Source organism: Salvelinus sp. IW2-2015, linkage group LG15, assembly GCF_002910315.2.
Source record: "Salvelinus sp. IW2-2015 linkage group LG15, ASM291031v2, whole genome shotgun sequence".
NCBI lineage: Eukaryota > Metazoa > Chordata > Actinopteri > Salmoniformes > Salmonidae > Salvelinus > Salvelinus sp. IW2-2015.
The window spans coordinates 63,588,199-63,602,861 of NC_036855.1; the positions used below are offsets into that span (position 1 = coordinate 63,588,199).

The following is a 14,663-nucleotide window of genomic DNA, read 5'->3' on the forward strand; positions in this document are numbered from 1 at the left end:
ATTTGAGTTTGGAGGTCCGCTGATCCTGAACTGGACTTGTCTTTCCTAGGACCTAGTGGGATCAAGACCTATCTATCTCCTGTTAGAAATGTTGTGCAATGTTCCGATAGATGGGGAGGCGATTTATGCTCGAGGTCAACTGTGTTAAGTTTATGGATTTTCTCGCTTTGCGGTATAGGTTGTCATTCATGTCTCATTTATACCTGGCACTAACATGCGTCTTTTGTCCTGGTCTTCTCCACATCCTACATATGGAATTAAAATGTCTCTCATAGCTGTCCACTGTGTCCGCATTGTGACTAGATTTCTTGGTCCCGCCCTGCATGACAAACATTTTAATTTCTTTCAAAATAGTGTTTATTTTAAGACACAAATAGATACCATAAGTCAATGATTTTAGAAGGTCTGATACTGATGATTTAAAAATGGTTTCACAGTCCAGATCCATCTACACTTGTAAGATATCCAGACACTATGGGAGAATCTCAATTGCATCCTCTCTACTCACCTCCTCCTCCACTGGAGGATGTCAGAGGGGAGGGACCTCTGGCTTTCTCATCCAATGGGTTTAAGAAGGCAAGGCGAAAGCGTGTGAGGAGTATTCAATTGAGATTCCCCCAATGCGTGCCCGACTACCTCCGGAGGTGGTCAGGAAGATCTGATCACAACCAGATCACAGTGCGTCTTTTAATCATCTCCACCTCTCTAAAGGTGTGGGCACAATCAGAATGTGGACAAGATCAGGATAAATGGTGCGTGTTAGAACCAGGTATAAATGGAGCTTCAGTGTCTTAACTCACAGGAAGGCTCCCACAGGCAGTAGGCTTCTCACAGGACTAAGGAAGGTAATCTGCAGGGGAGTCGTTATGGCAACGGGCTCTTGTCAAGAGTGAACAAACAATCAATACACCCCTCTTCTGGCTCCCATTACATTTTAAGTCCAGACTCTTTGCTGCAGAACATGTGCTTAGAGAAAACATGTTTAGTGTGGAATTTTATTGCATAACATATTGATGCATAATCTCCATAGCTTTCACTTCGTGTAACTTGTGAGCGTGCAACTACCAAGAGTGAATACAGTGCAATTAGAAAGTATTCACACCATTTGACTTTTTCCACATTTTGTTACAGCCTAAATTAAAAATGTATTCAATTGAGGTTTTGGGTCACTGATATACACACAATACCCCATAATGTGAAAGTGGAATAAAAAAAATCTTTACAAATGATTTAAAAATGAGAAGCTGAAATGTCTTGACTCATTAAGTATTCAACCCTTTTATGGCAAGCCTAAATAAAGTTCAGGAGTAAACATGTGCAAGTCAAATAAATTCCACGGACTCTGCGCAATAATAGAGGGGGGGGGGGGGGCAGACATTACATCTCCCTTTGAGCATGATGCAGTTAAAACTTTGGATGGTGTATCATTACACCCAGTCACAACAAAGATACAGGCACCATTCCCAACTCAGTTGCCGGAGAGGAAGGAAACCGCTCAGGGATTTCACCATGGGGCTAATGGCGATTTTAAAATAGAGTTTAATGGAGGATGGAACAACATTGTACTTTAGTTACTCCACAATACTGACAAATGACAGACTGAAAATAATACAAATATTCCAAAACATGCATCCTGTTTGAGACAAGGCACTTAAGTAATACTGAAAAAAAATGGGCAAATAATTGAACTTTTTGTCCTGAATACAAAGCATTATGTTTGGGTCCAACACAACAGTGTAGCACTTCATATTCTCAACACGAGTTGATCACCAAGACATCATTGAATGCTCCCAAGCGGCCTAGTATCATTTGACTTAAATCTAACTGAAAATCTATGGCAATAATTGAAAATGGCTGTCTAGCAATGATCAACCACCAACCTGATTTTTTTTAAATAAAATGGGCAACTATAGTACAATCCAGGTGTGCAAAGCTCTTAGACTTACCCAGAGACGCAGCTGTAATCGCTGCCAAAAGTGTTTAACAGACTCAGGGGGTTGGATACTTATCTAATCAAGACAGTGAATTATTTTCCAATATATATATATTTTTAAACTTTGACGTGAGTATTGTAGATTGCTGATAAAAAAATATTTCAATCCCACTTTGTAACAAACATGAAAAAAGTCAAGGGGTGTGAATACTTTCTGAAAACACAATATAGTAAAATCAAGATCATAAAAATAATTTTGCATAATATTATTATAACATTTCTAAACCATATTTTCCTGAAATTAAGCTCTCATAATTGAGTTCCAAATATATCTTTCTGAGTGTCTCTTAACAAATTAGCATTGTATGCAATTGAAAAATACATGCTCTTTTTGCTTGAATATACATCAATGTAACAGATTAACCCTATACAAAACGCAATGGGAGTCACAACAGAATTTGACAAAAACATTGCACCATGTTACTTTCTTAAATACTTAGCAGTATAAGCAGATACAGAAACCAATAAGACACAAATATAAATTAGCCTGAAAGAGAAAAATAGAAAGCAGCACATGAGCATTCAATTTGAAGAATGTAAGGAAATGTGTATGCATTTTAGTTTGGTAAAGCCATGTGAGATTAAGTTTGTACCAGTATGCATGAGCTGCTCATAAGTGTCCGATATGACCTGTTTGAGTATGTGCAATAAAACAGAATGAGACTGAGTGTCTGCCCATTATGGTCTGATGCTCTCAGATAGTCCAGTTACTTCCATGAAAGCTTCAATAAGCTTTCTTCAGCTCTCTTGCCATTTCAAAATGTCTATCTGGGTTTGGCACATTAGTGTCCACACAGACAGTGGTCAGAGATCAGCAGACAAGGTGGACACAGTTGGTCTAGAGTCCTGATAGAAAAAGCAGGTATCATGATTCAAGGTGCCGTTCTGATTGTCAGATCGCTTCCATGTTGATGGCCATGCTGATAGGATGTTTTGGCACTAGGTGGAGTATTAAAACAAAGTTCCATATAATAAAAAGGGCAATTGAATGCAATCTGAGGACGTAACTTTATAGAAAGGGGCATTGCTTCCCAGTCCAGTGAATGTTGCAGTGATGTTCTCAATTATATTTTGGTAAAGCAGGCTTGTCTTTTGAGCTCAATCCACTACGGCAGACAAGACGGCCATGACGGCAATGCCACAGCACAGGAGCAGGATCTGCAACAGGGAGTGTCTGGAAACAAATAAGAAACATGTTTCTGCTTCAGTGTCCACCCATTCATTTTCATATTAGCGTAACACTTTTTCCCCCTCTGCATATTTAGTCTCTTAGTGGGTATTTGCATGGTGGTCACCAGTGTACATACCCGAGGCTGGTCTCCTCCAGGAGGTCAGGCACCACATTGACCAGGGCTATGTACAGGAAGCCTCCCGAGGAGAATGGTAAGATCCACGCTGTTGCATTTTCTACACAGGATAAAGTGGAATGAAAGACATTTGGTTTGGCTTAATAATTAAACAAAACTTTTCATGCTGCTTGGCTGCCAAAGCACTGAAGACTATATGGTTCCTTGATAGCCTATGCCAAGGGTGTGGACAGTTCTCGACATGGGCAGGAGCTCACCGGAGCGGAGTACCAGCACTTAATGGTCTACTGCTTTAGCTCCTGCACCGCTTATAGAATATTAAATCAAAAGTATTGTGGATCTCTTGCAGCTAAATATAAACAGTACCGGCACCCAAAATAAATACCGTTCCTTATTTCAGTCCAAGTCAAGCACCTGGTGTGGAGCTCTAGTTTCAGTGCTCTGCTGCTGTTTTGTATAGGGAGGATGCTAGGCGGCTCACCTGTCCCTCTGGGAGACTGGGCACACAGGGCGAAACAGGCCCCCAGCACCCCTCCCAGGGCTGTGGATAGCTGCATGCGGGCGGCACTCCAGCGGTCAAACCCCGCACGCAGCAGGATGGCAAAGTCGCCCACCTAGAGATGAGCAAACATCATGTCAGCAATGTGTCACAGATCCCATTTATGTAAGAAAAAAAAGATGGGGATATCAACTAGAACTGAATCAAGTCATGACTCAAAAAAGTCATAATTAGCTTTCATTGCATGAAGTATGTTACAAAAAAAATATTCAAAATAAATAGGTCACATCCCCTAAAAATAGCGAGTTTGAACTTACCTCATGGGGGATTTCATGGAGCAGGATGGCAAAGGTGGTGAGACACCCAACCTGTCAGGAAATACACATAACNATGCTAGGCGGCTCACCTGTCCCTCTGGGAGACTGGGCACACAGGGCGAAACAGGCCCCCAGCACCCCTCCCAGGGCTGTGGATAGCTGCATGCGGGCGGCACTCCAGCGGTCAAACCCTGCACGCAGCAGGATGGCAAAGTCACCCACCTAGAGATGAGCAAACATCATGTCAGCAATGTGTCACAGATTCACATATAAGCAATGCGACACAGAGCACATTTATGTAAGCAAAAAAAGATGGGGATATCAACTAGAACTGAATCAATTCATGACTCAAAAAACAGTCATAATTAGCTTTCAATGGTATGAAGTATGTTACAAAAAAAATATTTTAAATAAATAGGTCACAAAAATAGCGAGTTTGAACTTACCTCATGGGGGATTTCATGGAGCAGGATGGCAAAGGTGGTGAGACACCCAACCTGTCAGGAAATACACATAACATGTCTCTGATCAGGCTCTGCAAAATATATACTGTACAAGACGTGTTTCCAATCCTATACTACTCAAACTCTGATAACGCCTCTCCTGTACTACATTACAGTGTGTATACATGACAATGTTTGTGTCATGCATCCAACTGGGCTTCTACTTTGATAAACACCATCATGCTTGCATATAGAAATATGAATGCAGATGGAAACCAAAATAAGTGGGATGCCCATGTGTGTGAGCGATGTAGAGACATCTAGCTAGTTTACTTCCTCCCTGGCAAACTCTCCCTTTAGCTCATGCTGTTAGCCTTATGTCTCTCCAGCTGGACCTTCTCCCCCACAACCGTGGGTAATGTAATCATTATTCTACATCAGAAAATAGCAAGGTAGAAATCAATGTCCTGACTCAATGTTCTGTAATAATGACAATACCGTACTTAGTATCAAAATCATAGAATTGTGTTGTTGAAACTAGTCTCTTAAGCAGGGGTGCAGTATCATGCTCAGTTGACTGAGCTGAGAATAGTGAATGTTATGGCTAAGTGAGCGCTGATACAGCTATCTACAAGTCTGCCAAGGGGGTTGGGTCCTATGCCAATCATGGGCACGAGATGGGCATGAGCCTCAAATGCCAAAACAACCACCTTTCATACTATAGTCTGTAATAAGTCTGCTCTAAGTTGAAGTATTGTATGCATTGTTTATGACCAAGGTGCATTTTGTTGAAATGCTTGCATTGAAATTAGTAACTGCTATTAGGTTTAATTTGCATTTATTAAAAACCCACACATGGGGACTATTTAGTATAGAGCACCTGGACAGACTTCATTGCCTTTATTTGTGCTGCAGACCAACTCACCTTCCTGCTGACCAGGAAGCTCCCTGCCACAGCCAGGCCATGGGTGAAGTTGTCGATGCAGTTGGCCAGCAGGTTCAGGTACCCACACGTCTGCCAGATAGAGACACAGAACCAAGTCTATACAGGATCCCACAGCTGACTCACACTGAAGTCATATACATAAAGTGAAAGGGGTTACTTAGTACAGAGGATTTCAGTTCGGTGGCTCTTAAGCAATGGAGATTTCCAGATTGTTCTCCCTTTGTCATTTACATATGGCTTATTAAAATGAACAATATCCCATCAGACAAACTTCACCCATTTGATTCAACTTACCTTTATTTTCTTTGGAACTTGCAGCAAGCTGCTTTTTGTCTTGGAGGACGAGCTCCAAGTATCAAAATGGTGCCCATTGATGTGGGACAACACCTCACTACTGGAGTCTGAGCTATGGGAGGTCTGAGGAGAAGGGGTGACAAAAAAACAAAACAGGTATTAGCCCAATCAGCAGGAAATTCCATAGCATACAAAGGTTTACATAGTACACTACACATATACATTCCCTTGAATCACAACCTACAATACTGTGTTTCTTTTATGTCACCCATAGCTTCTCTCCTCCAACCACTGACTGCACAGTACATCCTAAAATTCCTGTCACAGTCGTCGCATCTTCCACTGAATTTGCGTGCTTTGAACAAAAAACAAATTCATTCTACCCCAGGCCATTCTCCTTTCCAGAGCAGGGCCGACTTCCTTGTTCCTTCCTCGTTTAGAGCCCTTTACAGTACGGTGGCATTTAATAGTCAAATTAAATGAGGCAAATAGCCTGCTCTATTCTAAATGTGGCTGGGAAATGTTCTCCATTTTTGTAACCACACCACAAGGAAGAAGTCAAACTGTACATATCAATCTGTCTCCTAATGTGTGAATGGGCTGGGTAATTCATTGGAGAGTGGGAGTTTGACCCTAGGTGAGACCATGATTCATGACCTATGTCCCTGAATTGAATAGTAACGGCATCTTGATACTGACATCGAAACATGCTTGATAAGACTCCATTTGTGGAATGAGCACTGATCTACCCTGAGTCTCACTATCCACCCCTGAACACTCTCCTCTGGCCTCTCTGAAGTAGATGTAGCAGCTGCTTCCTCCCCATCTCTATAAATAGCTACAATGAATGAGCCCAGACATGGATGCCAATCTTCCTCCTCCTGAGCAAAAGAGAAGGAAGAGGAAAGTGGTACACACACCTTTTGCGAGATGTATGGGGCACAACGATAAGAAACAGAAATACCTGAAATTAAATTAAGGATTATCGCTTGAATAACAGAACATTTTAGCATATGGGATCACAAATGCAGTATGATTAAAGTGCTGGTTTTCACCCTTAACTTTTCATCAGCAACTTAGAGCTGACTATATCAGTGAAATAAAATTGATAAAAAAAGGAAGCCTACAGACATTAAGGCCTTCAAAAGACTGCAGTTGTGTACCTCTGTTTTACACACGCCACAAGAAGCTCTCCCATATCTACAGAGCAGAGAACATCTCAACTCATCTAAATCCACACTGTCAGACAGGGAAAATGCACCACCCAAAACCACTCCATACCCCAAAACTTCAAAAGAATCCTGAAGCTAATACTCTGCACTAATACCCACTCCAAATCCCATATGAAAAAGGGTCTCACTGGTATTAGAGAAATGGAGGGGAGATAGAATACAGCTTTGATCCAAGCGTGTCTAGTAGATAGACTCAGGGCTACGGCACAATGGGTCTCTGCATCAGATTGTGGGGGTAGGGGAGCGATAAGGTTGCATCAGTAACCATGTTTCAATCCAGATTAAAGTTACACCGCGTGAAAAAAAAAAAATCACAACAGCTGGGATGGAAAAAGGAAGTGTCGGTACAATTTCACAATTGTCAACAGACAATTTGCTTGTTTGACATGGTGGGATCTTTTTGTGTTGGTAAAATTAATTATGCGACAAATTGAGGTGGAAACTATTTATTGCGCAATTGTTGATAGCATTACCATCATGTCGAGGTAAATTTGAAGTCACGTTGATGCTATGATGTGTGGTCCTAACTTGAAAAAGCTTGCCCAGTTTATTAGGCTTCAGATGAAAGAAGTTATGATGAACTTCACAGGGTGGTGCACGGTTGTGAGCTTAATGCTCCTTTCCAATAAATATTGAGGATCTTATTTTGTATGCTAGTGACACAATTTGTGCTTTGCTGCCAATTAACGAATAAAAATGATCTTATCCATCCAATCCTATAACCTAACCTGTACACTTTATCAGCAAGCTGTTGTCTAGAGAGAATACGCCAAAACTGGATTGGGCACGTTCGCCATTTATCGCAACAGTTTGTGTGAAAAACCAAATCGATAGTGGAAAATGCAATGGAAACACATTGACCTTGTGTTTTTTAGTCGGTACATGTCAAACTTTAGCACCAAAGTGGTTTCTATGTACACTGCATCACAGCCTTTTATCCACAACACACCCGTTTGATAGAAACAAACCTCTGGTTGGAAAATGTGCATATATTTTTTAAATGCATATTTTATAATATTCACATTCAAATCTGTAGAAAATTGTATTAGTTTGACTCAGATTTCTTATTTTCCATTTGGACTCAAACTCCACTTATAAAGTTATAAATAAGACAATTCTGGGAGATTCCCATTCAGGACATAATGTGTCATCACAGCACTGTTTAATCATTACCTTAAAGCGGCTTAAAATCAGAAGTTGATTGTTGAAGTCAAAATGCTAATGATTCATCACTGAAGAGTGGAATAAAAACTGATTGTGGTTTCTTCAGCAACAACATTATCAAACAAGATGATCTAATGTGCCTTGTTTAAGTTTAGATCAGAGTTATCCACTGAAGACCAGCTCAGACCAAACAGAAAGCCCTAGACAGAGCCAAATGATCCACTAGCCACCCCACTGCGTGGAAGAGCAGTGCCACTGTGGTACCAGTGAAGGGATTAAAGAGCACTGGTGCACTGGACACACCTTCTAAATAAATATGTGAGGGTTCCAGCATGAGATGAGGTGTGTAATTAGATGCATGACATTAACCTTCTTTGGAAAGACATGCCCACTATTTCTTTAAATCATTTGGGGCTATTAAAGAGTTGTATCCGGTGCATTGACTCGACTCTGTTGCACTTTTCATGTAGACAACATGGACAATAAAACAGCATTGAACTACTCACAGGGACATGCTGGCTGTTACCAATGGAGTCCTCCTGACTGTGCTCATCTGGGAACATCTTCTCCAGGAGAAGGAAGGACATCATGCCCATGATAACCCACAGGCCCTGGGTCCTGTAGTGGAGCTGGCTCTCGTCTGAACACAGGGAGGATGGAAGAGACATAGGCTCTATTTTAACAGGGATGACAAACTAATTGGAAAACTTTCTCTAGGATTGCATGGTGACCCCCTTTCACATGGATCAGTGGAATGCAGGCATGGCTTAGGGTTGCTCGTCATCACCACTGAGGACTACACAGAAGTCAGCAAAGCATTTTAAAGTGGATTTCTACATGACAACCAGAGGACCTCAGGTCAGGGAAACTTAATCTTGGGCCACATTGTTGTCAAACGTTGCAGATAGAAATGCCATGACTAGAGTGGACATGATTCCTTACTATACATCAGTGTTTCCCCAATGCCAGTACCCAATGCAAGCACACCTTATTCATCTCATTGAGTGCTTGATAATAAGTTAATTCAGGTGTGCTTTCCAGGGTTACAATTACTTTCTTTCTTCTTTAAAAAAAAATACTGGAGGACTGGGTACTGGAGTTTGGAAACACTGCTATACTTGACAGAGAAGCATGTCTGTTTACATAGAAATATATATATGCTATGTGAATGTTCCAAAATGTTGTTGCGTCCTTCTGAACGCATCCCTGGTAATCCTAAATTAAATCAACAACAAAAAAGAGACACTGAACAAAAATATAACACGTAGTGTTGGTCACGTGTTTTATGAGCTGAAATAAAAGATCCCAGAAATGTTCCATACGCACAAAAATCATATTTCTCTAATGTTGTGCACAAATTTGTTTACATCCCTGTTAGTGAGCATTTCTCCTTTGCCAAAATAATCCATCCATCTGATAGGTGTGGCATCTCAAAAAGCTGATTACACAGCATGATCCTTACACTGGTGCACCTTGAGCTGGGGACAATAAAAGGCCACTAAAAATCTGCAGTTTTGTCATAACAATGCCACAGGTGTCTCTAGTTGAGGGAGCGTGCAATTGGCATGCTGACTGCAGGAAAGTCCACCAGAGCTGTTGCCAGAGAATTGAATGCTAATTTCTCTACCATAAGCCACCCACAACAACATTTTAGAGAATTAGGCAGTATGTCCAACCAATTTCACAACTGCAGACCACGTGTAAGCACGCCAACCCAGGACCTCCACACCTGGCTTCTTCACCTGCGGGATCATCCGAGACCAGCCACCGGACGAAACTGTGGTTTTTCCACAACTGTAGAATTTCTACAGAAACCGTCTCAGGGAAGCTCATCTGCATGCTCGTCGTCCTCACAAAGGTCTTGACCCGAGTGTAGTACGGCGTCATAACCAACTTCAATGGGCAAATGCTCATCTTCAGTGCCCCATGGTAGCGTTGGGTTTTGGTATGGGCAGGGATAAACTACGGACAACTAACACAATTGCATTTTAATCAATGGCAATTTAAATGCACAGAGATGCTGTGAAGAGATCCTGAGGCCCAGTATCGTGCCATTCACAATAACATGCACGGCCCCATGTTGCAAGGATCTGTAAACGGTTCATGGAAGCTGAAAACGTCCTTGTTCTTCCATGGCCTGCATACTCATCAGACATGTCACTCTTTGAGCATGTTAGGGATGCTCTGGATCGACGTGTACGACAGCGTGTTTCAGTTCCAGCCAATATCCAGTAACTTCGCACAGACATTGAAGAGCAGTATGACAACATTCCATAGACCACAAGCAACAGCCTGATCAACTCTATGTGAAGGAGATGTGTCGATCTGTATGAGGCAAATGGTGGACACACCAGCTACTAACTGTTTTTCTGACTCATTCCCGCAACTTTTTTTAAGGTAGCTGTGACCAATAACTGCATATCTGTATTCCCAGGCATGTGAAATCCATAGATTTTTTTATTTTATTTAACCTTTAATTAGGGCCTAATGCAATTATTTCAATGGACTGATTTCCTTATATAGACTGATTTCCTTATATGAACTGTAACTCAGTAAAATCTTTGAAAGTGTTGCATTTATATTTTTGTTCAGTGTATACGTTTGCACTAAAACTGCTTTGAAGAGTCATTGTAAAATGCTATATTTGACAAATCGTTAATACTGAAGAGAATATCTGCACTTCCAATGTTAACTTAATAGAAAAAATAAATGTAGTATACTGGGAATGTTAGCTGTCATTCCCTGTCTGTCTCTGTCAGTTTGAAAAGTGTCGAAATCAACTGTTTTCGCAAACAGACCATCTTTACAATATTGCTGACATGTCAGATAAGTAGACAGGCCTAAGGACACAGGCATTCCACTGGTCTGTGTGAAGGGTCAGAAGAGGTATACTAGTGGGGAGAAATAAGCACAGGAAATTTGGAATGGGGATGTCTCCAGGAGGGATAAAGGTTATAGAAAGAACAGAGAGAGAAGGTTGACCCACCTGGGCTGCAGGAGTGGGAATGTGCCCAAGCCTCCGGGAGCAAGTGGAGGAACACGTCACCCAAGAGACCACCAATGGCAAAGCTCAGGAGCTGCTTTAGCTTCCGACAGCCAGCTGGAGAGTAACAAGTGAGAAAGAGATGGCAATTATGAAAAGTGTAGTTGAGGTAGGCTGCATCATCCATGATATACAAAAATGCTGGTTCTTCCCTATTTGAGCTAAAACATTTACAGGCTTCATTTAAAATAAATCTGCAAAATAAGTGATTTTCTATTTCTAGCTTTAAAATTAAGAGCCATTACATGTTTGTCTATTTAAACATTTTCATCTTTGCATGAAGTATGACTTAATGATGACTATGACAGGCCTACTGGGTAATTTCTCAATTTATTGCCTCGATTTTTAAAAACTTCTGAATGAACAGATTGAGAGAATGCAACTGCCATTGCTATGGTATTACAATATGGCATTAGTGATCTGACTTATTTCTCCTTACCAATACTAATAAGCACAAAGGACCAGGACAGGCAAAGCCAGTGCCCTTCAGTGTTAATTGTGTATTCTGAGAGGTGTAGAAATGCAATACATAGTGGCCTGGTTTCTCTTCTTTGAGAGTGAAGAATGCAGCATGGAAATGAGGACACACCCAATTCAGCACCATTCACATTGACACATGTATCCATTATCCAACTAGGCTTATGTCAGTGATACCTTCAGAATTACTTTGTTTTTTTAAATATATATTTTTAAAACAAACACTGCAGGATTTGTGTGATCTAAAAGCATAATCACAACAATGAATCATTGACATTTGACCAAAATGTTACAGTTTGTAACACTATGCACGTAAATAGTACTGGTATCTCACATGGTTAAATACTCAAGGCAACAACAACAACAATCAGCAACGCAGCTTTGGAGGTAGTGACTGTGGCCTCTATATATTCTACTTGAAGGCTGTATTTTAAAGGGTGTGGTCAGGCAGAGTTCAGAACCACATGGTTCATCTCATTAGCAGCAGTTTACTCAGAGAAAAATAGAGGTGCCATTGCTCCACATTTAAATGGCTTTTAAGAAAAAACGGTGCAGAACCGTATTTTATGATTAAAAATGATGCCCAGCTCACAAAGGCCCCTTGATGGTAAGTCAGTCACTGTAGGCTACCTCAGGATGTCTAATTCTGGGTGTGTGGTGATCAAGGCATAACCAGTGTGGCTCATTTTCAGAGGAAAGAGTAGGCCTACATTAGTCTGGCTAACAGCAAGGTTACATATCAGTTTAGGTCACAACTTACCCGCTGTCTCGAGGGCCGCTCCTGCCTCAATAGGAATAACAAGAAGGGGGAAAATTCCAGTGAGGCCTACAGCAACAGACCCAACCAGAGAGCAGAGCCAGACATCGGCACGTTCACTTGCAAAGAAGTCAGCTAAGGCCTGGAAGCCTAGGAACTCATCTGGAAGCCCTGGGCCTGATCCAGCAGCTGTGGCTGTGGCATGAGCCATGGCTGCCTGGGACATCATCTTCCCACTGGACGCCCCTCTGGAGGAGATGACCAGCAGGGCAGCACCTGTGAACAGTGCAGCCAACGCCCAGCTGGGCCTACCGCCTCTTGATTTCATCTGTCCCTCGTTCCAAAGAGCACCTGCAACCAACAAGGACAATTTTGCAAGACGGAGAGGTTATCATATAATGTAGATAGGCCTGCATGCATTCTTAACTCAACATAGATGCTTTCTCAAATAAATTGCATGCACATTCACTGCCAAACAGTTTGTATAGACATTTTTGGCTACGGTTGCGATATTGTGTGTGACCAGTAATGGGTGATGATAGTAAAAATGGACTGGACAAAATAAATCCCTTGGTAGGGTAGTTATTCCACCAAAACAGATGTAAAAAGTGCTCCATGAGCAACTGCTTAGGTCCGTTAATGTCTAAGAAAACGTGTCTAAGGGGACCTATTACACAGCATCGTGACTTGAACTAAACCAAATAACTATGGTTGACGTTTAATTCAGAAAAGTATTATTATATTAACTTTATATGGTTGTGTGTGATAATGCCCGCGAGCCCCTTGGCCTGCGGTACCCCATCTAGACGTCAGCGCGCCTGCGTCGCATTTTGAACGTGTTCATCAGAGCGCTGTTCACGGTCGACGAAAATCACAAATAAGGGAGAAAGACAACACTAAAACGTTGGAGGCTGTTGTGAAGAATTCGCAAACATGGCTTGCAGGAACGAGTAAAATGCATGTTTACATCAACGATAGATATGGGATGCTGATGATATGCTGTTGTGTGATGCCAGACAGCTCACACAGTAAAAGTTGAGACGACATAGCACAAGCGAGTGTTGCACACGTTCCGGAAAGGCCCAAACATTGTAACATTTTGATGAATTGCAAAAAAGTAACAATTTGTAGGCCAGTTAACGTTAATTACAATGTAACACATCTCACTCACTGTAGTAACAGCTGTATCTGCTACGTTAGATGTGCATCGCATTGATTTATTTAGCTAACGTTAGCTAGGTGACTTTTGTTTTTACTTATAGGTTACTGTTTATTTGGCAACCGGTTGCTATTTAATTCGCTCTGCTACTTGGAAAGTTATGGTCGTGATGCCCAAATGGCTGTCTATAAACAAACTCAGCTAGCACGCTTAACTAGCCAAGCCTAACGTTAGCATTTCAAGCCTTAGAAGTTGAAGTCAGTTAGTTTGGATTGCTAAAATCACGCAGTCAACTTACAAGAAAAAGTACATAAGTAATGTTATATGAATATATTTTACCCTGTTGTGATTCCTGAAGTTCTTCCACCAGTGTGTCCCTGCCATCCAGCTCAGTGAGGCAGACTAGCGCTCCAGCTGATTCCGCAGCTAACATTCCTGCCACGGCTTCCCCTTTTCCAGAGGAGCCACGTCACCGGAAGTGTATTTTTATTCCTGACAGGAGGGGTGACAAAATGTAGTTTAGGTACTTATGTTTGCGATGGAGGTTTCTGAGGTCTATTCATTACGGAAACCGTTTACCGTTTAAGAGCCAAACAGCAAACGGGACAAAACGGGGAGCGACCTACCTGGATTTGTCCAATATAAACTCGTTTGCGTTTTCCGTTTAGAGTGAACGGTTGCTGTTGCCAAACGTTTTGCAACAGACGAAACGTTACGTTTTGCAACATATTCCGTGTAATGATTACACCCCAGGTTTGACATTTGCCTGCAGTGCTGTAGGCTTATGTCCAGTAATAATGCTTCTGTTTCATGTGAATGTTTGTATCAGTCATGTATCTTAAATACAGTTGTGGAAAGAGTACTTTAAGGACATTTCACTATAGTCGAAGTAAAATGAATGACTTGAAAAATACTCAAAAAAAGTATAAGTACTCAGTGACAGTAACGAGAGTATATTTGTAATTAGTTACTTTACACCTCTGCCTTAAATAGTAGCCTATAAGGTCACCTCAATAGAAAATCGAAAGATAT

At 41.4% G+C, this 14,663-nt stretch overlaps 1 protein-coding gene across 1 annotated transcript; it reads right to left on the bottom strand.

Annotated features, from left to right (window-relative positions):
• Positions 1 to 981: 981 nt before the first annotated feature.
• Positions 982 to 14,116, bottom strand: LOC111974941 (zinc transporter ZIP13). The gene is made up of 10 exons (XM_024003035.2): positions 13,971 to 14,116; positions 12,476 to 12,823; positions 11,182 to 11,295; positions 8,702 to 8,835; positions 5,800 to 5,922; positions 5,485 to 5,574; positions 4,563 to 4,613; positions 4,206 to 4,338; positions 3,301 to 3,400; positions 982 to 3,167 (listed from the first exon to the last, which is right to left on the bottom strand). The coding sequence occupies exons 1-10, from the start codon at positions 14,062 to 14,064 to the stop codon at positions 3,092 to 3,094; spliced, it is 1,263 nt and encodes a 420-aa protein (XP_023858803.1). The 5' UTR covers positions 14,065 to 14,116; the 3' UTR covers positions 982 to 3,091.
• Positions 14,117 to 14,663: the final 547 nt, after the last annotated feature.